The sequence below is a fragment of the Diorhabda sublineata genome, chromosome 8, assembly GCF_026230105.1.
Source record: "Diorhabda sublineata isolate icDioSubl1.1 chromosome 8, icDioSubl1.1, whole genome shotgun sequence".
NCBI classification, from domain to species: Eukaryota; Metazoa; Arthropoda; class Insecta; order Coleoptera; family Chrysomelidae; genus Diorhabda; species Diorhabda sublineata.
The window spans coordinates 3457122-3484040 of record NC_079481.1 but is presented as its reverse complement, the minus strand read 5'-3'; the positions used below and the strand labels follow the sequence as shown (position 1 = coordinate 3484040).

Sequence of the window (26919 nt, the reverse complement as noted above, 5' to 3'; positions counted from 1 at the left end):
TCTCTTGTCGTAAGGACATAATTTCTTTCGGGAACTCCAAAAATATCAATATTAATAAGTTCGAAAGGTGTTTTCGGAGTTTCGGTTATAATGAGGGGACTATCCAAGCTTTTGCGGCATATTTTTGATTCTCGACAAGCGCGGCTAGACAAATATAATTTTCAACATCTCGAATTTGCCCGGTCCAATTATATCTTTGTCGTATTCGCCTAATAGTTTCATTAATGCCGCGCTCAAGATAGTTTTTGCCGTTATAAAATTGATCTAAAATAGTTGGAATTTGATTTTGTTTCTGATAGTAGAAATGAAAACGTTTCTAATATTGGTAGATTGGGGTTATTTTCAACTGTATATTTTTATGAGGGTTTAAACAAACTTCAGTTCCTATAAATTGCTGCAAATAAGTGTTCACAATCACTAGTCTGTTCACATGGTATAGGAATAATAAGGTATTTTATTTATTGACGGCTCACTACTGAATAAGTTTATTGTTACGTAAGAAAACTTGGGGTTTTCTTCAAATATATCTATTACTATTTTTTTATGAAATTCTTGTGAATTAGTTTCTTCGGAAATAGTTAAAACGTTTTTATTTTGCTTGTCTAGTATTTGGTTAGTAGAATATTCTATTTTAGGATAATCGATTAATGATTTTTTTTGTACAGTGCGACAAAAAAGAAGAATTCTTTTTCGGTGATTTCCCTGTCGACTTCCGGTTTACCTTCGTCAGTTTGTTCGGATGACCCTGCAACTTCATGAGTGGGGTAGATTGAGTGAGGTAAACATTTGGAATTACCTAATATTAGAAGCATCTGCATCTTTATTAGATTTGCCAGATTTCAATTAGATTTGGTAATCATATTCTTCTAGTTTGAGGCCCCATCGAGCAAGACGGCTACCAGGATCTTTTATTGATTGAAATTTACTTTTAAGAAGTAGCTTTAGAGAAAAATTAGAGAGTCGAAAACAACTTATTATTCATCTAGCTAAAGATTAGAAAAAAAATGAAAACAATATATGACAAAGTACATAGAAGTTTACTTTAAAACAAATCAAAAACATCATACGACAAAACAAAAAACATGCTTCTCCTCAATACCATATACGAGTCTACAAATAAATATTCTAAAATCTATTATCTATCTTAAAAATGAGTAATGATCGTTTTAATAACAGATAAATCAGTTGAAATAATTAGGATTGTTATCAAAGTATGAAATGCAGTTTATATATTCCAATTTGATGATTACTACCTTAAGGGAGTACTTCACAACGTTAATGTTAAACCATAGATTGACTTTGCTTTGTGATTATGGCCTTTTATGTTTTTAAGAATTTACATAGCATGAGCAAGGTTTTTCTACATAGTTCTTCAGGTAAGATTCTAATGCTTTGCAAAGGTGGAAATTGATCTGATCAAATTATATCCCAACCTCTCTGAGATGTTCTATGGGAGTCCACTGAATCAATTACTTCATCATGAATGAGGTGAAGGTTTGTTCAATTCGTGAGGATTATTGAAAAAGACAATTCTGGTATGTAATTTTATTTAATTGGAATCAGTTTATGACCAAATGTTATTCACTAAATACAATTATCTACAAGGCATCTAGTTTCAATTACTTTTTTATAAAAACTTGCTGATCCTCTGGCTCTTCTTGTTCTGTTTTCACTATTAAAATCCACTTCATACAGTCCAAACTTTTGCCTGAAAATAAAATTTTATATTTATAAACTACATTCAGAAAACAACGATTTCTTATTTATTTTTACTAGAAAAATGCGTGCTGCCATTCATAGACATTAATTTTTCCTTAGTTTTTATACCTCAAAAATATGTAGCAGGCTAACTATCAAATTATTCGTAGTTGCTTTAAAATTTGTAAAATAGAACTTTATATAGATTATTAAGGCCTTTTCTATCATTGATAACTTTTAGGTTGATATGTATAATATATGAAACTCTCTAAAAACTCCCTTCTTCTTGTATTTGATTCCTTTTCAAGAATTTTATTGCAGTTTTATATTCTTATCGTATTTATGACCTTTTAGTCTATTTTCTAAATACTGAGTTGTCTGCCCTATGCAGACAACGTCATAATCATTACAAGATACTATAATATTTCTTTCTTGTTTCTGGGTTATATTATCATTATATTTGGATAATGTATTACGTCCTTCATGACTTATATCATATTAAATTAATTGAAATAACTCGATAGTTGTTGAGAAAATCCTTGTACGTATAGGAACAATGTTTTATGCTTTGATGTTCAGTTTCTGTTTTGTTTCTTAATTAATTATAGTACATATTTATATTTTTGGTTCCCATGTAAATACGTATCGCGAATTGTTTTTGAGTCTTACCCGGGGATGTAATATGATCTGCAAGTTTTCCTAAATATACAAATTTCTTTAGGAAGACGTTTTCCAGTCCACCATTTTGTATAGGGAAGGGAAGGTTGAATGCCAGTTAATAATCTCCCGCAAGCGTAAATTTTGGTGGTTTTTCGTGGTTTACTCTTTGGGATCTTGGTTATGCGATAGAAGACATATTTGACCCTTTTCTTATGATCAAGATTCCAGGGCTCTTGTTATTTTGGGAAAATAGAAAATCTTTTTCTGTCTATCGGGTTGTGTAACCATACATTGTTCCTTTCCTTAAAATGCCACCTGGGGGTCCCTTCTCGTATCGTTTTCCGTTTTTCGTTATCGAGAAAATGATATTTATGAAACTACCAGAAATGATTGTGACAGGAAATTTCTTGGGCAGACTAAGAGGTCTATTTATGTCCGAAGAGTATAAAGCTCAATTGAATTTAGACCTACTCAGACATCGAGTATTTCAGAGCACGTTGTCAGTTACTATCAGGGAATAAAAATAAATAATGAGAAATTTTTAAAAAATGTAACTAATAATAAATTGTTGAATCCATGTACGTTTTTTAATGTGTATTCCTTGCTTTCGAATACTTCTGTAATCATCTTGGGGAATTAATCAATTGAGAATTGTGTTGTCTTGAATTTTCTGTAATATTAGCTGTAATAAATGTATCCAATTCAGAGGAGAATATTTTGAGTAGTAAAATATTCCGACATTGAAATTTCGTTTGGTTCTATAGTAGGCTAAGAATTTTTCAATATATCCTCGTAAATAATCATCAAAGTGTTAAATAAGAAAAAACATTTTGAGGTGGAAAAAGAACTCAAATACATTCGATATCACAGCCTGTATAACAGTAAAATTTTATTCCCGTCTATATATTATTGACATACTCACGTATAACCTGAAGCCCATTCAAAATTATCCATAATGCTCCAAACAGTATAACCAAATACATCTACTCCATCTTGTTCCATTGCGTCTCGAATATTACTCAAATATCCCTGAAATTAGGAAAGTTATTATCTGTCAATTGATGCAAATCTAGATAATTAGTTGTTTGAATGCCATAAAAAAGAATCAAGTCTTGGGCTTGTTATGTTGAGTGGATTTGAATGTTGAGGTATCGCGGAACTACTTTGAAAAAATCGGTAGGGTTTAATAATTCCATTCGATACAATCTTATCAACATATAATGTATAAAATGACCATCATTAATTTCTTGTTCCTTGCGCGAGATTATGAGAAATTAACAATATTTTATTTTCGTTCTACATTAACAAATTTCATCTAGCTTATAGAAAAATTTGAGCTTTATACATAATAAAAGTATCATTTATCTTCATTTGCACACAGAATAGTCTTCGTTTATCAAATTTCTGCTCATATACTGGAAGCTCATTGTACGTAATAAGATTTCTTGCATTCATATGAGTATATATTCTGCCATGCTTTCTTTATCAATAACTTCATATATTAATTTTTCTCCTTTTCCTATTTGTGGTGAATTTGGTATTTGTTTGTTGTTAGAATAACTATATGGTTTTTACAATAAAATTTGCCAAACGTTGACATCGATTCACATAATCGAACAGGACTGGCTTCATGGTATATATTAGTGGACGAGCTCTTAACATTTTACAATAAAATTTCTAATTTGTGAATCATCTCTTAATATTTACCAATAGGCGATGAAGTCCTACATCCCATTTCCAACCACGGTTGGTAGTATAATTAGAATATCATGATTAAAAAAGTAATTTTGTATTCTTTGGAAACACACGCATTCCAAACTCACACGAACAATTTTTGCCGCCACTAGGAAGGTATCTATTATTAGTACTGCTTCAATTTATCTACTAATTAGGTTGGTTATTGCACAAGTATACCATATCACAATTTACTGTACTTTATCTGGGTATAAAACGACGATTTCACGAATTTAATGAGAGGAACGAATATATTCTGGAGAAACTTTTTAAACTCACTCACTTTTATATAATATATTCTTCTATCGTCCTTGTCATTTCCGGAACTGGGATACCCATTTTCTGTTATCATTATCTTGGGACTATCATAATGATTTTTAATCCAATTGAGCAATGACCTAACAGACCATGGTACAACCTGTAACGACATTTTGAGGAATATTATTCGAGGACTTGAAATATAATGTAAATATTAATCAACTGAAATATGAAAATAATTCTGTTAATGACTTTAATATTTTTTTGAAAAGTACGTGCTGATATATAATAAGAAAAAAAATTATCTAATACTTTCTTCGCGCTGGGATAGAAATTTTAATAGATTTTTTTTTCACCTTTGTGTACTGCGTTGAAGTAGTCTCCCACGTGGATGGTTGGTACGTGTTTACTGCCTGATCTTGCCACTTACTTGGTGGTTCAGAAACTGGAGGATCGTATCCTAAAGATTCCACTAAATAACCAGTATACACATTCAATCCAAAGAAATCATGAGTGCCTTTGATAAAATCGATTTCCTCTTGTGTGAACTCAATTAATCGTGATTGACTCCTTCCTTCAGCAATGCTGCGCTGAGCAACTCGTGTCTTGACAACCTCTGGCCAATCACCATTAAAAATTGGATTCGCATATATACCAATCTGAAAATAAAATTTGGTGAAAACCAAGAAAACACACATCAGAATTATTCCTATTAAATAAAATTGGATTACACCTACGTCACGTAAATTATTATCGATGTTTTATGTATTGAGAACATCTGTCTTCATTTCAATCAATTTTCTAGAAGTTGGAATTTGCCAATATACATACCGTGAACTGTTGAATCCTTTCAGCTGCCTCTTTATCTTCATCACTGTCGGAAGCAGGTAAGTAAGCAGAAGTGTCCAACGTTATAGCTACTTTACCTATAAAGTTTGCATTAATTAGTTTAATGATTCGTGGTTATTAACGAAATAATCTAAAAGGACTACAATATTGAATATTGCATCAGTGGAACATTCGTAGCTTCCATTCAAATATATTTTTCTCAAATATTGGCCATTTATTTTGTACAAATTTTTTCTTTTGTCCTTTTTCATATATTGATTTCGTTGTAATTCTAGGTTTTTTCTGTTTCATGGTCTATATTAGACTGTAACACACTGATATAAGCATCATATCGTCTGCTGTTTTATATAGTTTACAGATACTTTGAAGTATCATATTTTCATTGTAACCCGTTTTATTATTATCATTCAAATTAGTTCTCTTGGATACAACTTTCATAATGTTCCCTACTTCGAATTTGATGAAACATATAAATAGTTTATTGCCTAACTCTGCTGCTTTATTATTTGTATGTTATTTGTTAAATTTTCCAGTTTATACGCTTTTTGTTATTTCCACTTTTCTCTATAACTTTAATCGATTCTTCCATTGAATACTGGAAAATAACACGATATTTGTCATTGTTAGCAGAAATGTTTTTGTTTATTAAAGACATTTTTCTAGTTTAGATATATTCCGCATTCCTATATTTCATCTATGCGATGAAGTCTCACAAAAAAGACGCCTAACATATTAGTTAAATATTTTACCGTTTTGCTTAGATCTGAATTCGTCGTCATATATGTGCCAAGCTTTCGCATGAGCTTTCAGTAGATTATGGACACATTGGTATTCCAGAAGAGCTTCAGATTTAATAGTTGGTGGGAAATATCCGTAACCATATCCACCTGTGCAAACTTGCTGAGGCTCATTTATCGTTATCCAGTACTTAACGTCGTCACCAAACATAGAAAAGCAAACTCTTGCATATTCAGCGAACCAATCACTAATAGAATCATTGACAAATCCCTGTAAATCTTGAAAATTTTGGGGTAAGTCCCAATGATAAATAGTAACAACTGGTTCAATCCCATTTTCCTTCAGCTTATTGATCACATTTTTGTAATATTTGACTGCCGCGACGTTAATATTGTCTGGATAACCTGCAAAATATGAAAAAAGTACATAGTTATCCCTGGAATATATATAGGGAAATAAAGTGGTGCCATCAATTATTCACGAAAAACTGATTATTGAGTCGGAAAGAATACTCAGAATACGGTATTCAAATGCCTTCACAACGGCAACAGGAACGAGGATAGCCGTATATTGACCACGAACCAAAAATCATCCTGGCAAATCTGAAGCCGAAGATAGAGAAGTTGTGTACAATTTAATTTGGAAATGAACTATAGAAAGAGAGATAGAGAAGAAGTACTTTACGACCGTCAAGTAACTAACTCAATCAAAAAATTAATCATGATCACTATATGAACTGGTTGAATAATACATTGTTCACATAATCGGATACCAGCACATACAGGTACACACGGCAACGTAAAAAAAATGATAATCTGGGAAGAGCAGGTTCAAATTTTCTACACCAGAACAGATCTAGTTTCCTGGAAAAGACCAGTGAGAAGCAGAACTTGAGGATATAGGAATCCGAAGCAGAGTACTTTAATTTAAGACTATATCAGGTCTTTATTTCTCTAGACATTTGGACAGTAACAATGACCGTCGAGATCTAATAAATACATTAATGTCACATACAATCAAAATAACGAAAAATCATTGGTGACATATACATATAACTAACCTGTCGGTAATATTCTAGTCCAGGATAGAGAAAACCTATAATGGTTCACACCGGTCTCTTTCAAAATAGCCAAGTCTTCATCAAATTTATGATAAGAGTCGCAAGCTACATCACCGTTTGTGCGATCTGCTATAAAATCAGGATTGGTGTGTACCATATGATCCCATATACTTTCGGATTTATCATCTTCATTCCATGCACCTACGATTTAAATGATTTACATGTAACCTCTTTCTGGTTTGAGCTAATATCGATAATTGTATAATAGTATGCATCGGGCATGTACAAACATGAGTCATACATTAATGTGGTGATATTATAGAGAAACAAAGGCAATACGAATATTGAGGAGTACGGTCAAGCCGGTTATGGTTCTTCCAGAGTTGGTAATTTTGGAAATATAAATGGAAAAATGGCAGTTAATGTGTTAGTGATGGAAATAAAATAATTAACGCTGTGAAGGAGGCAACAATCATTCATCGCAAAGCGCGACGCTACGTTGATATTTGAAATCAATCTTTATTAATAATAGAGGACGTCAAAGCTCTATATAACAAAAATGACAATGATAATAGGAATAATTCTAATTACGTTAATTACAGAAACGGTTGCGAGAGAAATGCTTAACGGAAGTTATGGAAAGCAAAAGAAATCAGGTATTCGCGCCATCCAAAATCAAAAACATAGTATTGTCGAATGTTATTTAAAATGGGAATGGTTCAACTTTTGCGCACTTGAATTATGTATCTGATAAATATGCTGTTGAAACCTTGATTTTAAAAAAGCAATAAGTCGCCAACCTCGTAACTCCTTAGCACCACATTTCACAGTAGTCACAAAAAACCTAACGCTGAAAAAAATAAATCAAGATTTGATCTGTTTTTGTTTCAATGAACGATTGAAATTGTAAAAAACTTGTGAACTTGGGAAAAGTTGCGTAGTTTTCCACCGACGAATATGATGAAAATTATTTCGACTTCAGAGTTCGTTATGTAGAGTTATTCAGACACCGTTTTGTTATAATAAATTGATAACGCCATTAACGTTATATCATGTTATGATTTTTTATAATAACATCATGATACTTTATATGAAGAATTTGGTTATAGATATTTTTTATTGCACAAAATCTCCTCAACTATTTCTACAGGGAAGTGTGTCTTCCTCATACTTCTTTGAATATCGTAATTCATCTGTCTGTTCCCATACCAGCGTTTTTTCTTTTGGTCATCTTTTTTTCAGTTACCACTTCGTTTATAGTTCCAGTTAGTTCTTGTAAAATCACTGGAGGAATAAGTACTTAGAAGTTGTTTATGTCGCCGAATGATCTTATTGGATGGTTGGAATGTTTGTGTTAATATCCTTAACAGAGTGATTGCTGTGAGGTTTGGAAGCGTTAGCAAATATTTCACTTCTAGGTTCATATTGATCGATATTTGTCTTTGGCGTCTTTGAATATCTTTAGTTGAAAGTTGCTTCGTTCGCTGAAAGAATCAACTCGATTAATCGCCGCAATTATCTCTCCTATATACTCAAAATGGTGCCTCGAAGTGAATTTATAGTGTGTATTAATCTGAGATCCATTCAATGATCGAGCTTCACCATATCTCGAATGCTTTTAATTGTATTCCATGACTCATAACATATTCCTATACATTATAAAAATCACAGGTAGATGGACGGACCAGATGAAACAATCTAGAGAAATTCCAAGAGAACAATGTATGACTTGCGTTAGGAACATTACACTGGTAGTATTTGTCCTTCGACAATCCTTTGGAGTGAGATTTTGGAATGATCGATTTTCCATGTATTGTATTATTTGATTTACCTTCTATTTGATAAGCAGAGGTTGATACACCAAACATGAATTCATCAGGAAATCGTTTATTGCTTATCTCATCATCAGCTAGGCTAAAACAAAAATGAGAATAGAAGTTACGTTTGATAGAAAAAAATACAGAAGTGTTTAAAACTACTTATGGTATGTTTAAAGTACAGTAATAATTGTGATATTTCACAGGGCAATCGTTCTAAGAAAGCTAGTTGAGATGAAATGCCATGGAAAGCATGCATGTCTAACAAATGTCCCTACTTTTACAGATCGCGAATCTGAGATGTTGGTTTATTATGAATATTCTTAACAAATTAAACAGTAAGAGTATATAATACATATTAACCTAAATTTACAGATTAGGAATCACGTCAATTATAAAATTTTCTATACCTGTCTAAATTTGGATAGGAATCGATTATCATATATAGCGTTATGCCAGTGTGACTTGAACATAAACTTGTAGCTGGGACGTGCGAAATATGAAGAAAATGTTATTCTTAATGAATAAACGCTTGACAACTCTAAGGTATTCTAAAGTACTTGAATTAAAAATCTTCGTTTTGACAATTGTTTTAAAAACCCACTCCGTTTTAACACGTTCAACTCAACCAAAATTGTGTTTACAATACATGTGGGGTGTAGATCCTTGAAAAAATAATGAAAAGATTTGTTTCGAATAAAAAGTACAAAAAATGATGTTTTTTTGCGTGGAGTTGTGTGTTGAGGAAAATACTTGTGAACAATTTTCAACAAATGGAGCGGGATACAAATGGAATATGATAATTTATGCTAGGAGACAAAGAGAAGAGGAGGTGTTTGTACCCACATATTTTTTGATGAGTCTGGCGGCAAACCTTCTGATCAAGGGAGAACAATTGTAACAGACAATTCCTGAAAAAATAGGAAAGAACTATCCATAGAAGTTGTACAAAAGAAGCTGAATAAACATGAAATTAATAGCGAAGAGAACGAAAAAGAAGTAACAATATTAGAATGGAAGGATGAGCTTGACGTGTTGATACTTTCTACATAGCATGTTGATGAGACAGTGAGCATTGACAGAGGATTAAAAGAGGTTAGCCCCAAAGACGTCAACTATAACAAAGACAAATCTATAGATTGTCTGATCGAATGCTAAATTGCGACACTTCTTTGAGAAGGACATTGAAGTAGTATAGGAAAATTGCTGTTGAGCTGTTATTTGGTACCCAAGTAATAAATCCTCATATTTATAAAAGAATAACCAAAAAGACTATAGCAGCGTAATTATCAAGTCAGTAACGAAAGACGAAAGAAACTAACCGATGTTGCTGATCAAGAGACGCCAAAACAAAAAAGAAACCCTTTGCCTAGTGAAGAAAGAAGGTTCAAATCACAAGGTGATAAGATATTATGTAAAGTTTAGTGAAAAAAATATAAAAAAAAATTGTGAAATACAAAATAAAAAAAGTGATTACTTTTTGCAGTGTTTGTTTTAGAAAGCCACATTATTGTATTCCGTATTTTGCAGACAATAAATAATTTTTAATGTAACAACAATTTTTTATGTTTTATTTAATCTGTAGTAAAATCTCCAATAGGTACAGGTTATGTAAATTAAGACTTTTAAGCAAATATTATTTAAATTATGTTGAAGAAAACAAATCAAAAGGACCTAGTGTAGGGTAATGTTCCAAGGGTTTAACCAAACTATGACAACACATTTAAATACGGTTCCTTGAGTCGAGGAGAAGGATTGAAATAAAATACATCGTCCGATCCATAGGATCATAGTATTACTTTGCATCACTTTGATATTAAACTTGATTAGGAATATTTGCATAACATATCCTGATATCCCTTGATATTGCATTTAATTAACGCCATATTTAAGTTGGAATAAGCCTCGTATTTTTGTATCCTACATAAAACCTCAGTTTAATACAAAATTTTCCATTACCAGAAAAAATATTCATATTAGCAGTACTTCTTTAATGAAAAAAAAAACAGCAAAACAATTTCATGATAAAATGATAAAATCATTCATAATTATTTAAAATATTGGAATAGTAAAGTTGATTTAATGAAATTACAGATATATAAAAATGTATCATTACCATAAACCCAGTAGGATCATTAATAGTGCAGTCTTCATTTTGTGGATTATCACACTGAAATAAATTTCAATTAGTGGTATCCTAAAGAGTTATTTAGAGAGAAAAATAGCACTTATACTGAATAGATTATAAATGTGTTGCGTCACAAATTAAAGTATCTTTTTATCGCAAATTTCAAATGATATCTCATATTATTCAGCTTTTATTAACCACTTGTCATATGATTAAAATAAATGTAGTACTATTTTTCATAAATACAAATTTTATGACATCTTCAAAATATCAAGTAACATACGAGGATGGTCCCAGAAGTACCCGGCCCAGTGAAGAAAACACAAAAATTTTAGAAAAATATTATATTTATTTTTCAATTTAGTCCCTTTTAGCTTTACACACTTTTTCCAGCGATGTTTATTAAATTTCGATACCCTTTTTATAAAAGGAAAAGTCAAGCTCCTCAATATAACCATTAACTGCCAATATCGCCTTTTTATTGCTGAAAAATCTTTGACTACCAAGGTCAGGCTAGTTACAATATAGTATCATCACAACAAATAACATCGGTTTCAAGACCCCAATATTTGATATCTTCATTTCTCAGGTTCCAAATTATTATTTTTCTCAATCTTTCTTTTTTAATACGAACATATTTCTCAGTTATACAGTGTGGAACAGCCAAATGGAATAAACTCGTTAGTAAATAAATAAGAGCGTATTGGGACAACTGCTTATACATATACAATTTGTATTTTAAAATGCGCAAACTTTTCCAAAAAAAATATACAGGGTGTGTCGAGAATTCATATATAATATCTTAACTGTTTCGGAAAAATAAGATTTTTTTCACATTTATTACAACATTGATATTGAGAAAGTAAGCAAAAACCATTCCTGCGTTCTTTTTTACTTAATGAATTAGAAAAAAATTTGTTATTTTCATTTAAATCTCATAGGCTTAGCAATTTGTTGTCTGCCTGCAAGACAGTAGTTATCAGTGTCAGTGATATTGTCTATAAATAGTTGCATTAACAGAAATGCACAAAATAACTATTTAAATTCATAAAATTAAATTTTTTTAGTAACATATTTATGATTGCCAATTGTTTTAAAGCCCTTAATAAACCATGAATTACATAAAATACAGAACTCTTTAATAAACTACTAATCCAAGCATTCGGGAAGTGTTCTTTCCATGATCAAGGAAACTACAATATAAATAGAGAAAATCATATCGAGTGTAAAACATGTGTATTTAAGGATATATTATTAAACTGACTTAGGATTAATTCAAGGATAAATTCCTAGGCATTTTCATAACGGAGGAAGCCATGGTAGAAGTTAGGGTTTATGAGTTATGATTCATATTGAATATTTATGTTGTAATATTTGAATTGGTTGAAAACTCATGAAAATACCAAAATAATTAAAAATATTTAATGATTGAATAATGATCACTGCGATATATAGTATATACATTTTTTCAAGAATTTGAACAAATTCTTGATATGAATTTAATTAAAAAACTAATATTTGACATTATTTTTCGAAATAGTATGTAGAATCTTAATATCTTTTTGAAATCCAGCTTAGCAAATTAGTAAAAATTGTTAATGTGATAACAGCTGTTTTATCTAATTTTAAATAACGAGTTATGGACATGTTTAATTATAATAATTGAATTATACTTATAGATAAACCACAAGGTTGAATAATGACGGATTGTGCGATATCCTTGCAAAATATTTTTAAGTAGTCTCTTTCGATATTTTAATTAAATTGTCAAGTGCTTTGTTTACCCGTAATGTTACTAGCCAAAGACTATTATCAAGGAATGAACTTCTATTTCATAACTATCCAAAATTTTGTCATGTACATAAATCATTTCCACTTCAAGTTTACGATTATTCTTCACATTGAACAGTTTCTGAATCAAATTTTATAATTTCCAAAACAGTTTTATCTCCGATTCAGGTAATAAATGTAAATTATGTTTCTTTAATATCATTTGTAGCATTGACCGATTGAGCACAAGTCACTTGCATGAGTTTCATAGATATATTTCTACGAATATTGCACAAAATTTCTTATGGTCTTTATTTGACTGACAAAATTTTCTGGAATTTATTAACATTTTTTGTATTGTACGACGGTACTGATGCACTTTTTATTGAATTTCTATAGATTTTTCAGTTACATTCTTGAATTTTTATAAGGATTCATAATTTTTTTGAAAGAATATTATCTTTCACGTTAATTCAGTTTCACTGATCAAAAATTTGAGTAGAATTTTAGCCCAGTACTATTCACGGTACTCAATTAGAAAAGACAAAAAAGGTAAAAATTTGAAGCTTCGCCATATTTCGCTCTTTTCAAAATATGACTAGACCAAAATAACTTAACATAATAATATTAATCAATAGATCAACCTACAAAAAGAATATTCAAATAGTTTAAATCTTTTTATCATCGACAGCTCTTTTTCTTATATTCAAGTATAAATTTTTGTAATTGAATTTATGTTTTTATTTATTTATCATGGTTTGTTAAAGTTTTTTATCACATTGATGACTTTTTCATCTATTTCCTAAATACTGAGATGTCTGCCCTATATAAACAATTAATACAACGAACTTGATATATAATATTCTTTTGTTTTTGGGTGTTTCAATTTTTAGTTGGATATTTTGATGTTCTGTTTATGTTTTGCTACTCAATTGACTAGTATTTTTTAATCCTTTTCATAAATATTTATAATTTTTCTAGGATTCTCTTTCAATGTTTGGGATCTAAATTCCGAATCTTATATTAGCTTACCTCTATCAGCCAAACTTGATGATTTTGTTTAAGACAAAAGATGATATGAATTAAAGTATAAATATCATGAAGACCACGTTGGTTTTGTACACCATTGAGTTTTTATGTTATTGCTTATTTTATATATTTTAGTATCAAGAAAATTGATTTTATCATTTTATTTTGCCTCATCTCGATTGTTAATAGGAGTTTCTTATAATAAGAATTGAATTTTTTCCTTATGTTTCCAATTTCAGTTTAGTACAACAGTGATACAGCCATCAAAATAACCGAAAAATAAAGGAATAACTATGTTAAGTTGAACTATAACAATTGTTATTTTGATTCTGTTATTCTGTTCTAATAACTTGTTTCTGCAGCGTATCGCATATCTTCTGAAAAAACAGTACTATAACATCGAGATAAGTGCAAGTTTCTTCTTTCTTTTCCTATCTATTGCCATTTTGTGGAAAGATATTTCATAAAATATTTAATACAATAAAGAATATAAAAACCATAAAAAAATGTTTTCTTTTCTCAAAAATTGATCAGGAGTTCTATTGGACCTTTCCAACAATGAATTTTGTAAACAAAACTAAAACTGAATGTGATAGATTGAGTAATTAACACGTTGAGCACTGGTGCGGTTCATAGGCCCGCAACTGAACTTCCCCTACAACCCAGAGCGATCCTATAGACCGCCTTCTCCCCGGCCAAAGACACCGTATTTAAATGTGTTTTACAGTTTGGTTGGACAGTCTTGGGTCCTTGGAAGAATACCCTATATTTGGTTCATTTTATTTTGCTCGAGGCTTTGCAACCACTCAAAGTCAATGCTTACTGTCTCATCAGCATGCTATATAGAAACCACCAACATCTCACGCTTTGGGCCAAGTTTTAGCGGTAAACTTTACTTTGAGCCGAGAGCGGACCTATGAAGCACACACACAAAAATATTATTTTTTCACACTTTTCATTTCAAATAATTTCTTTCCTATTTTTCCTTGGATCTGCACCTCATGTGAAGTGCGAAAACACATACAAAATTTTGGACCCAGGGAAAAGTTTGTCAATTTTATAATGGCAGTAGTAGTAGTAACGAATTGAATATATTTACTTTCTTATATGAAAACTCAAATTATGTTATGATAAATTGAATGAGAAAATTAATCATTTATTTATCAAAAGTTGTGGTAATGTGATGCTGTTAGAAAAATGGCTCAGATTCCTTGACTCAAAAGCCAATCACAACTAGATGAAATAGAAGTGGAAGCTAATTATTATTCGAGAACATTTGGCAAAATATTCACATACATTTTTATGACAAAATCGCTTTAAATAGACTCATAGCTGGTGGAACACTGGCAAAAATACTTAAACAAACTACGTAAGAGAAAAATAAAAAAAAAATCAAATAATAATTACCAGCAGCTATCGCAATTTGATCCACAAATGATCACAAGAAAGCAGTATTACGCTCAAAATACAAATGCGAATCGAATTTAACTAAATTAATAGAATGTTTGCTCTATGCCCAGAAATAGTTTTCAAAACGGTTTTCCATAACTGAAGAGATTTTTAATAACAACTTAGTTCCAAGCGAAATAAAATACAATAACAATAAAGGGAAATTTCTCAAGAAGTTCACCAGTACTGTCTTCGATGCCGGTGGAAGATGGGTGAATAAATAATTGAAAAATACAGGCTCAAACTATTCAACAACAAGTAAAGTGTGAAGAAGCATTGTAAGTACAATAAATATAAATTGATATAACCAAGCCTGGGTGATGCAAAAAGTTATGTGCTGATATCGCATGAAGAATAAAAGAAAGAAATTGAAAAAACAAACAACACCCGAACAATATCAAACTTCAGAAGAAAAATTTCAAAATTTTGAGAGCAGATAAATCTAATAAAACTGTTATAATAAAATCAGAAGATAATAATAATAAAATCATGTAATCGTGAGTCCTATAGCTTTTATTAATTCGTTTTGAGGTATATATTCAATTTGTCCCATTATTTTCTCAATATATATTTTCACAATATAATATATTCTTATTACCATTTTCGATACCTCAATTTTTCATCAATCTTTCAAAAATTATTTTGAAAAAGAATATATATGAAGTTTTTGTAGCGCAGTTTAGTTTAGTTAGGTTAGGTTACGTTAGGTTATGTTCCGGCGCATATGACGCGATGTTCGCTAAGAACGGTTCCACATGCGCCAGTGGAGAAGAGGGTGGGTTTTTAGATGGTAGGTGCCCGGTTACCGGGCGAATCCAGCTCACCTGGGGCACCTTCCCAGGCGTCTTTTGAAGGTTTTCCCACCCACAACAAAAAAAAAGTTAGGTTAGGTTAAGTTAGGTTAGGTTAGGTTTATAATAAATATTCTTAGTGAATAAAACGAATTAGCAAAGTAATCAAAGAAATTAAAAAATTATTGTTAGTCAAGTGCAGTGTATAGTATTTAAATAATATGAAACGTATACGAATAGAAATCATATGAATAATTAATAATTACAATACATTTATTCAGTGAATATTTAAAAATAAATTCCTTTTATAGTAAAATATCAATTAATCGACGCATTCATCCGTTAAACATCTGGTTTTACAAACATTGGTATAAAATTCAGCTGACGGTCTAGCCTTTCGCGTCCGGTTTTCGTCATTGAAGTCAATCTCGTAAAGTCCATATTTTTGACTGAAAATGGAATGAGAAAGAATATAAGAATTCTCAATTTTATTCAATGCTATATTTTTGGCTACTTTATATTAATCAATTTTGGAAATAAATATAGAATTTAATGGTTTTCTGACTACAGATATACAATATATGAACCACACATAATTATAATTTGTATTTTCTGCTAGATTGTGCATCCGTATATGCGTCAAGAAATATTCTTCGTTGTTTGAATGAAAAATTATTATTGAAGGAGCAATAATTGTTGTTGATGATATTTAATACTATGAAGTTATTTGAATTATAACTTTTTTTTATAATTTCCATGTCAATAGCATAAAATAATCTTTCTTTTGTAAGTTCTACTGACATTTCCGCATATACAGAATTGTGTGCGGGATAAAAAGTTTGATCAAGGTCATATTCAGTCTTTGTTAGATATTGGCTTGGGAATTGATAACTGTTTTTCTTTCTATTAAAAAATGATTATACGTTGTTTCAAAATTACACTTTTCAAAGCTATGGATTGTCCGAATATTTTTTCTCTTTATTTTTCCTAATCTCTTTTCTTATAAAAATCTAGTGATATCAAAACTGAACTCACGTGTAGCCCAACTGCCATTCAAAATTATCCATGATACTCCATACTGTATAACCGAATACTTTCACATCGTCTAACTCCATTGCATCTCTCATGTAACTCATGTAATTCTAAGGATAAAATAAAAAAGTTCTTTTCATATTTTTTTATTATTTTAGATATTTACCTCTCTACGAAGTATTTAGGAACGCTTACAAAAAAACTATGGAAAATATAGAGGAGTCATTTACCTTTATATAATATATTCTCTTCTCGTCATCATCAGTACATAAACCATTTTCAGATATCAATATGTCTGGATCTTCATAATGATCTTTGATCCACTTCAAGAGACCCCTCATACACCACGGTACAATCTACAAAAGAAAAGTTATGAAGAGTTCAGTTTAGTCATAATAATACCCCACTAACAAGTGGCCATTTAAAAACATGATATACAATATAATTTTCTAATGTTACGAGTATTATTAATAACATTACCTTAAACCAACTAGGTTGGGTACTATTTTGCCATTCCGAAGGTTGAAAATCTCTTACACCTTGATCCTGATATTTTGAAGGCGGATAGGAAATCGGTGGATCATCCATATGTTGAACTATGTTAGCAGAATACGTATTAAATGCGAAGAAATCTGCAGTTCCTTTAAGCAAATTTTTTTCCTCATCGGTGAATACTGGAAGACGAGACTGACTTCTTCCTTCGGCTCTGCTTCGTTGATCCACCCTTGTTCTCATGATTTCCGGGTAGTCTCCATAATGAACGGGATTTGCAAACCATCCAAGCTTGAATAAAATAAACAGTATTAACCTGAACAACAAAACTACTATTCAGATTCATAACCAAGTAATCGGATTCATTTATCATGGATTAACAAAGCTTGAAAGCTGAAGATTATATAAAAGTGACAGGCAGCAGGCTGAATACTCCTCGATAAATAGTATATTTGTTTATATTTTCGCTCTAGCAAATAAAACAACATAGAAAAAACGATGCTCTGATTAAGCTTACTCAAACTGCAGAATACGTGGTTCGAAAAATGAAATAATTCATTGCTAAAAGTCATAAAATGAGAATCAGCTGCAAGATAAAAAACGTTTTTCAACATTGCTCTCCCCCGTGACAGAAAATTTGTTATTGCTTCCAAATGTTCTCGATTTTAGGTCTCTACTGTTCATTCAATTATTTACAACAAGGATAAACATAAACTTCATCAAATGAATAATACGCAGAAAGGTATATTCGAAAATAATGAACTCTTCAAGGACCATCTAATAAGTAGTAAACCATAGATTAGAATTTAGATTAATGTATGTATTTGATCGTATAATGGTCCTAGATACCAAATACAATAAATACTTGGTCATTTTTTTTAAATATATCAAATATAGGAATCAATGAAAGTTCCCTACCTCAAAATAATACTTTGTGTCTGCAGCTACTTTATCTTCTTCATTATCAGATGCTGGGATGTACGCACTAGTATCAACCACAATCGATATCTTTCCTATAAATTAAAACTATAATAGAAGAGACGGATGCAGGTATATCATGTATACGCTAAAACATTTCTTTATATGATTTTATAAATATAATCAAAAATATGGTATCATATATTTTTTTCGAGTTCCTTTTTGGGTTTGTCTATTGAAATAATGTCACTAGTATGGTCTGACAATACGGTCAGAACAAGTCGCAATTCAAATTATGGGAATATAAATGGTATTGAGTTTACTTATGCGTTTTTTATCATTTGTGCAAGATGAAGATTTTTGTATTGCTTCCATTCCATAGAATTCCCCCTTTTTTAAATTGTTCTTTTTTTAATATTTGCATAATCAAACTGTTGTTTCTTCACTTTCTCATGTTTTGTTCGAGCTGTGGCATTTTTCTGTCATATTTGTGATATTTTATTCTTTTTTCGAGGTATTGTCTTGTTTGACCAATATATGTAGCGTTACAGTTATTACATGGAAATTTCATAAACAATATTTTCTTTGATTTTGGTGTTATTGATGTTAGTACAGAGAAGTATCTTGATAAAAGGTTATTGCGTTTATTACATATTTTAAAATCATATTTCTTGAAAAATGTTGTGACAAACTATTTATGAAGGGAAGAGGATTGTGAATTTTTTTCCTTAGTGGACCATTCTGTTTTTAAAATGTTATTTGTGTGATGTAAAGTTGTACGTACAAAGTTAATTCTATCATTTTCTTCAACTTCCATTGTTAATTGTAATTTTTCATGAAAATATTATATATTCATCAAATTTCTTGCAAATACATGTTTTAAAATGGTAATAAGTTTTGAGGAAGAGACACATTGTATTTTATTCGTAGATGTTCGAGTCTACCCTGCTCTTATATCACTATACCATGTTGTAATAAAATTATCCCGGACTTAAAAATGCAACCAAATTTTTTGGCATTCTCCCAAATTGATTTCTATGCACTGAAAATTTCTACCGCCTGAACACCTACTGTTTAATTCAAAATTTCGTTATAACATTGTCTATTTTGATTATTACCATCGTATATATACATATATCTGATTTTCTATGAATATTCATTCTTCTAGAGATTTTCAGATAAAAGATTATAATTGAATGATAAATGAAATGTTTTACCATCTTTATTCCATAGAATCCTTAAGTTACGACGTTATTTTATAGTAATAAAATATTTCCGTGATGCTGAAAATCATTATGATATTTTATGTATATTAAAGTGTTTTCCATTGAGTCATCCCCAGAATTATTGAAACTCGCTTCCTAAACTGATGAAATCTTCAAACAAAATTGAAATATCCTAGTAATAAATAGTGGTTAAAACTTTCTCTGAAAACTATAACATGATAGTACAACTTATACGCAACAGAAGCTTCAAGCCACCATTTGAAATATAAATGGACTAAATCGTGTTTCGTATGGATGTTAAGGTACTTATAGTAAATAAATAGTTTCAGATGGAATAATAGAAATAATCACCTCCTTGAGTAGATCTGAATTCGTTATTATAAACATGCCAAGCTCTTGCATGGGCTCTAAGCAGATTATGTGCGCAAACGTACTCCAAAAGACCTTCAGAATGAATGGCTGGTGGATAATAACCGTATCCATATCCGCCCATACATGTCTGTCGGGGTTCATTAAACGTTATCCAATATTTCACATCATCACCAAATAAAGAGAATACAACTCTGGCATAATCTTGGAACCACCATTGAATATCCTCGTTTAGAAAACCACCCAAAGCTTCCAAAGTTAAAGGTAAATCCCAGTGAGAAATCGTTACTAACGGTTCAATGTCGTTGATTTTGAGTTCTGCGATTAGATTTTTGTAATAAGCAACTCCCAATTCGTTGATTTTATCTGCGTAACCTAAAAACAATGAAATATTTTTAACAGAACTAAGTCAATATGCCTTTTCAATTCTGCTAATCTACATATTCTTGATTAGAAATGGAATATTCATCATGTCTAAATAGAAATTCTGATTCGTGAATGTTAGGTACCTGGTTTAATCTTTAAAAGTGTTTTTTTCCTTCCGTCAAAAATTGGAACCCAAGCCTGTTACATAATTAATTTACTCACCAGTAGGTAAAATTCTTGACCAAGAAAGGGAAAATCTATAATGTTTCACGCCCATCGCTTTCAATAATTTGATATCTTCCTTGTATTTATAGTATGACAAACAAGCAACGTCTCCATTACTTTTATCAGGAGTAAAATCAGGATTCATATGGGTCATGTTATCCCATATACTTGGAGTCCTACCGTCAACATTCCAAGCGCCTTGAAAAAGTATATGTTTCGAAAAAATAAATCGATCTCATTTCCTCATATCATTTTTAATTTGATATAAATATACTGACTAAAATTACTTATCAACCTACCTTCAATTTGATAAGCTGATGTTGCTACTCCAAACATAAAATTTTCGGGAAAGCGCTTATTATTGATAACATAATCATTTTTCAGACTGGAAACAAACATATGATCAGTATCAATTTATCACAAATAAAGTTAATATATCTCAAACGAAGTGTCCTTTTCGGTTATTTTTTTTTTCCAATTATTTAAACAGAATCTGACTGGACTAAATCCATTAGAAATTCAATGATTCCTTCTATTTCAAAAACCTTCTTACAGTCTTCGTGGATAGTTTTCTTCTTTTTTCAGCACTACCATTCGTGTAACTTACGCCTGCTTAAAACTTTTCGTAAATCTTCTCCACTTACCTTCAAATATGCAACCTCTTTCTACCGTAGACGTGGAGGCTATAATTCTGCTCCATATAGCACTTCGATTCAGTCGTGTTTGTTCCATTTTATCGGTTATTTTCAGATTCCACGTCATTATTGATATATCTCTTATCTTTTTGTCTATTTTAGTTGTTGATATCATCTCGACTACTTTGTACACCTCTATTCTTTCTTTATGCCCATCTCGTAGTGGGTATATTTGGCACATATACGAGTCGTGATTTTGGTTTCATGTATTCCTCGTGTGAACACTTGAAACATGTTTTATGACCGACAGATGAGCATTGCTGATCAATACCATGCCTATTTTTACTGCACTTGTATTGAACTTGCAGGGCACTTCCAGAAAGTATCAACTCATATTGTGGAATAATTTCTATTAACAAGTAACATGACGGTCTTGTGTGTATCCACATAATATACAGAGTTTAACTGTAGAAAGATTAGTAGGTTTATAACGTCTGAAGCAGGTGTAAATAGCTCAAAAAATATATTCTCTCAAATACATAACGTCGAGGTTGCGCTGAGAATATGTTTTTGTGCTTCTTTCAAAGGCAGGGAAAGTCCATAAACGCATAAAACAATTTAGCAATGATCATACAAGACTCATACACGAATAAGAAGAAATCATCGGGTGCCGAACAAGGCAGATGATCCATAATTTCGATGTTTTGACTGTTCAAAAACGTTTTTGTTTGAACTGATGCGTGAGAGCTCTGTGATTGGTTTCTCTTATATTTTGGAAGACTTCTGCCAAACAAATACTGGTGTACCATTCAGAATGGACCGTTCTACGGTGCTCTAATGAAACGGTGGCGACATGTCCAGTTATTCCGAAAAAATAGGCGACTATGTGCTTCGAAGTGCTTCGTACGCGAACTTTTATTGGGTTTGACTCGTTTTGAAAGACCAATACAGTCGATTTTTGCTTATTTTTGGGTTCATATGCACAGATCCATCATTCGTCACCTGTCACCTGTCTTATAAACGTCTTCTTGAGCACTGCATTTCAATTTTTTCATCATTCAATTGCACCAATCGACACTAGCTCTTTTTTGACCGATGGTCAAATTATGCGGTATCCAACGCGAACAAATCTTTTTGATAGCCAAATTTTTATACAATATGAATGTATGCGACTGAAACTAATGCCAAGTATGCCCGGATCTCACGGTGTCTGACATAACGTGACATTTTGGAATACCTTCACGAAATTCACCATGTAGCGAGGTGCGACTACAATTGAATTCGAATAGCCAGCGAAACGCGGTGGCTCAAGATAATGCTTCATCACCAAAAGTCGAAGCGAATGGATCGGCACAATGTTGTTGGTTTAATCTATGTCGAAAGTCATAGACAATCATCGAACAAAAATTTTCGCGTTTTAATTCTATTTTTTACCAAGATACTCGTAAATGTTCCAAGTATCTGTAACAACACAAATAGCAGTCGTATCACAAAACGTTCACCATCAAAAATCCAGACTTACTGGAATACTGAAGTATGTTGTATGGAAGTTTTTGCATTCCTAATATTTATTTTTACACGGTATATCAAATTCGGTTGCTGAAGAATTGTATTGACCAATCTAATTAAAAATATTTTTGGATAAAAAACTTACGGTGAGCTAACTACAGCTACAGCAAACAAAACTATTCCATACAAAAACATTTTTTCAACGTGTAATCATACGCTGATATTGAAGGAGTTATATATATATATATATAAGAATATTTTCAAGATAGAAATTATCAATTAAGATAAGGTTTATTATGAAATTGCTAATGTCATAGAAGACATAATTTATCTAATTGTAAGTCTTCCAATTGATCACTTTTCGAATTGTTGATACTTAAAGTGAATTAATTATATGAAATAAATTCAACAAATATTCCCAAGCTATTTAGCTATAGACTATAGACTGCTCTATCTTCACATCCAACAACTGATTAAAGCAAATTTCTTTATTTTTTTTTCGCAAACATTTTTGAAAAAGAAAAATTTATTATTCACATTAGTTCTGTATACTGTTTGAGAAACTTCTCTATAATAACAAATACGCCCTTGTTTTAATTCGATTAGAATAACACTGATAATGCTACATTGTAGTAATTAATTTATGATAACATTATCAATAGTGTTTCCCACTTTGCTTAATTACTTCTATTATCTTATCCAAAAATATAAGGTTTTTAAGTAAATTGTCAGTTTATATCGAGATTGTATCAAAATATCAAATTTTTCAATACTCCTATTACTTTTTTCCATTCCAGTAAACTGAGCATTTAATAATAATTTAAAGTTACAAATGGTTACAATAATACTAGACGAATATCAAACTATATCAACGAAGTATTAGTTTACAGACTTTTTTTATATTAGTTCTTATCTTATACGAAAATAATTATGAAAATAGATAAAGATATTTATGATCAATTACAGTCACATAAATAATCTTATATATTAAAAAAATTGATGATTTCCATTACGAATCCGTTCAGGCGTTCTACCCAACCGATTTGCTTAATTTTTTTCCATGAAAGGTATTGATGCACAGATCAGCCATCAACCATCGGATTTCATCTAATTTTCACCATTCTCAAGTTATACTCAAATGCGATTTCCCCCTGTACATTACTTATGGGAGATTTTCACATATACACGTTCTATCCTCAATATCTCAGGTTCTATTCAAGATAGAGACTTCGTTTTGATTTAAGAACATTCGCTGAAACACCTTCTATCTTTTGAGTTTTTGAACACTTAAATCGGTTGAGTTGGAGAGGAGTTAGGCGCGGACATTCAATGTCGAGTTATGGATTTTTGTAGGTTTTTGGCAATTTTTCTGCATTCAAAGATCTATATCTCAGGTTCTAATATAGCTACAGAGTTCGTTTTGATTTAAGAACACTCGCTGAAAAACCTTCTTTCTTTTGAGTTTTTGAACACTTAAATCGGTTGAGTTGGAGAGGAGTTAGGCGCGGACATTCAATGTCGAGTTATGGATTTTTGTAGGTTTTTGGCAATTTTTCTACATTCAAAGATCTATATCTCAGGTTCTAATATAGCTACAGAGCTCGTTCTTTTCTATTATAATGATTTCTGATACTTATTTAATGGATTCGATGCGAGCGAAGCCGCGGGTAAAAGCTAGTAATTAGATAATAAATAATTGAAGACGATACCTTTATGGGTTTAAAGTGGACAATCTATAAATATGAAATACACACAAATTATCAAGCACCAACAACCATCCTTAAGAATAAGTAAAAATACATAGATAGGCACCACTTTTATCGAATTTTATTTGATTTCAAATAAAATAAATATATACTAGGAGTACTAGGAGAATGAATATAGTACCAGATGCAATCACAAGGATACAAAATTTTATAAAATAAGAATAAGATTAATGAACGAGTCACATATAGATAACAATCACATATGTATAAAAAAATCTGATGTTTCGGAAGAGATACATCAACATGAAAAGCTTGGTAATCAAGGAAAATACAATCAAAATCTGCAAATTATGTGAAGAGAGAAAACACAAGTAGCCATCTTAAGGGTAACAGATATTTTCCCAAAATATACAGCCGCATATCGCTGTAAGAGGTCTAATGTAAAAATAGTGAAAAAAACTTTTTTTTGAAAAAAGTTTACCAAAACATATGATCATGGACAATGCCACATAATTTGGAAAGAAGAAACGGAATTATAACTGCAATTATAACTGCAATCGTTACTAGTATAAGACATCTATGTTCAAACATTGCTGAAAAAGTAATCAAAGAAATTATTAAATATATTCTTCTGGTGTATCATGAGCACTGTAAGTGAGAAAAGAATCTAGATTAGAGTTAATTTTATGAATAGTTCTTTGATAACGGCAACGTTCCAACTCCAATACAAATGAATAAGAAGAAGAAACAAAAAAATACTAGAAAAATATTTTGATAAAAACTGAAAAAGTCAAAACGTCAAATTGTTATCTGTCTTTCTAAATTAATAGTTTTCTTAATACATTTACGTTTCGACTTCAGTCTTTATCAAGTCGAAAGGTGAATTTTCTATCAATCTTCCAAAAATTATTAAAGAAAAATTAATTTTAAGACAGAAGAGACCTAAAATCAAGAATATTTAGAAGTATTTGCTTGATTGCAGCAAATTTTGGAAAATGAGAACTCTTTATTAAAGTGAAAATCCAAGCTTTCGGGTTCTTATCATCAGGGAAACTATAATATGAGTACACTGTAGTTTGTTTGATATAATATTCATAATTTTATAGTTAGAAATTGTGAATTTAGTTTCAAGATGGAATCAACTTAAATGACAAGACTTTTTTGCTCTGGCATCCATATCAATATAACAAAACATAGTTCAAATGAATTGGAAACTAATCTCGTTTCACCTTTCTAGAATTTTCAAATTGGAGGTTTAACATTCATACTTGTGGGAGTATATAGATGAAATCATTATCATTGTATTTTTTAATTTAAATAATGACTATGTTTGGAAATGGAATAAATACGAACCTGATACGTATTATTTTTATTTCTATTGTTGTTCCCTATATAGTGTTTAATTTTAACATAATAATATTATTAAACAATAAATGTCAACAATATCAAAATATTCAAGGCAACATATAAACTCTCACTATATCTTTATTTGGTGTTGAAGTTGGATTGGCAAATCGAAAAAATGTAAGTACTATAGAAATAATCATTTATTTTATCACAAGCACAAACAGAGTGTAAAACATTTTCTTGTTATGATGGAATTATAATCAATCATGACTGATAGTCATAGAACCGAGTTTCTCAAAATTTCGTACATATACGCAAAAACTTCTTTGTCCTGAATTTTCCTACCTCGTATCTATATAATCACGGCAACAAACTCGTTATTCAAGACTGGACAATAATTGTATATAACTCTTGTGTTAAATAAATTTCCAATACATTGATCAACAGAAAATCTTATATTTTATTTCCATTAGTGATATTCAAAATGAATTTGAAATATTCATATTTATAGGATAGTATTTTACTATTTTTCTCCTTCTTCTACTTCTTGGAGATCTGTCGATCTATTAATTCTGAAGCTGCCTCTGCATCTTTTCCTGAGAGGTGGATTGCCAACTATCTTTCCACCTTCTAGGTGGTCTCCAGGGAGGCCGTGAGCCGGGCGGGTTGTTTTCTAGGACTATTCTTGGAAGTCTTACTTGGTTGTACCACTGCCTCTTACGTTGTCTTCCCCATCTTACAATGTCTTGTATCCCGCATTGCTCTTTGACATCTGTATTTCTTACTCTGTCTCTTCTTGTTTTCCCCACTATTGTTCTCAGTGTTTTAATCTCGGCCACCCTCAGCATTTATTTCGTCTTGTTGGTGTCCTCGCGGATTTCCGTGCCGTACGTCACGATGGGTCTAATACAAGTCTTGTAGATTCTAATTTTGCTATTTTTGCACATCTACGAGTTGGACCAAACTATATCTCGTAGGCATCCTGATAGTGCGGATGATTTGTTAATCTGACTTCTTAGGTTTTTAACTGGGTCGTGGGTACTTGATATGTCTATGCCCAGATATCTGAATTGCATCACTTGTCCTATGGGATTGTCCTCCACCACCAGCTTA

The 26919-nt window shown here is 31.0% G+C and overlaps 2 protein-coding genes across 2 annotated transcripts; both read right to left on the bottom strand.

The window, feature by feature from the left end:
• Window positions 1-1530: 1530 nt before the first annotated feature.
• LOC130447676 (myrosinase 1-like) lies at window positions 1531-11156 on the bottom strand. Its single transcript, XM_056784631.1, has 9 exons — window positions 10931-11156; window positions 8829-8911; window positions 6998-7198; window positions 5949-6341; window positions 5182-5276; window positions 4707-5009; window positions 4376-4510; window positions 3281-3387; window positions 1531-1708 (listed from the first exon to the last, which is right to left on the bottom strand). The coding sequence occupies exons 1-9, from the start codon at window positions 10966-10968 to the stop codon at window positions 1585-1587; spliced, it is 1479 nt and encodes a 492-aa protein (XP_056640609.1). The 5' UTR covers window positions 10969-11156; the 3' UTR covers window positions 1531-1584.
• A 5080-nt stretch (window positions 11157-16236) lies between these two features.
• On the bottom strand, window positions 16237-23290 carry LOC130448320 (myrosinase 1-like). The gene is made up of 9 exons (XM_056785607.1): window positions 22899-23290; window positions 20909-20994; window positions 20607-20807; window positions 20001-20393; window positions 18424-18518; window positions 17494-17796; window positions 17244-17369; window positions 17017-17123; window positions 16237-16430 (listed from the first exon to the last, which is right to left on the bottom strand). Exons 1-9 carry the CDS (start codon window positions 22946-22948, stop codon window positions 16304-16306), a joined length of 1488 nt encoding a protein of 495 aa, XP_056641585.1. The 5' UTR covers window positions 22949-23290; the 3' UTR covers window positions 16237-16303.
• Window positions 23291-26919: the final 3629 nt, after the last annotated feature.

Excerpts from the sequence above, each read along its gene's own strand:
- LOC130447676 (XM_056784631.1), bottom strand. The coding sequence starts at position 10,968 with ATGAAGACTGCACTATTAATGATCCTACTGGGTTTATG. Across the intron at positions 5,010-5,181 it reads AAAGGATTCAACAGTTCACG|ATTGGTATATATGCGAATCC; the intron begins GTATGTATATTG and ends TTTTATTTTCAG. Across the intron at positions 1,709-3,280 it reads GAATGGGCTTCAGGTTATAC|GCAAAAGTTTGGACTGTATG; the intron begins GTGAGTATGTCA and ends TTTTATTTTCAG.
- LOC130448320 (XM_056785607.1), bottom strand. The coding sequence starts at position 22,948 with ATGTTTTTGTATGGAATAGTTTTGTTTGCTGTAGCTGTAGTTAGCTCA. Across the intron at positions 20,808-20,908 it reads ATCAGCTTATCAAATTGAAG|GCGCTTGGAATGTTGACGGT; the intron begins GTAGGTTGATAA and ends TACTTTTTCAAG. Across the intron at positions 20,394-20,606 it reads GTCAAGAATTTTACCTACTG|GTTACGCAGATAAAATCAAC; the intron begins GTGAGTAAATTA and ends CATTGTTTTTAG.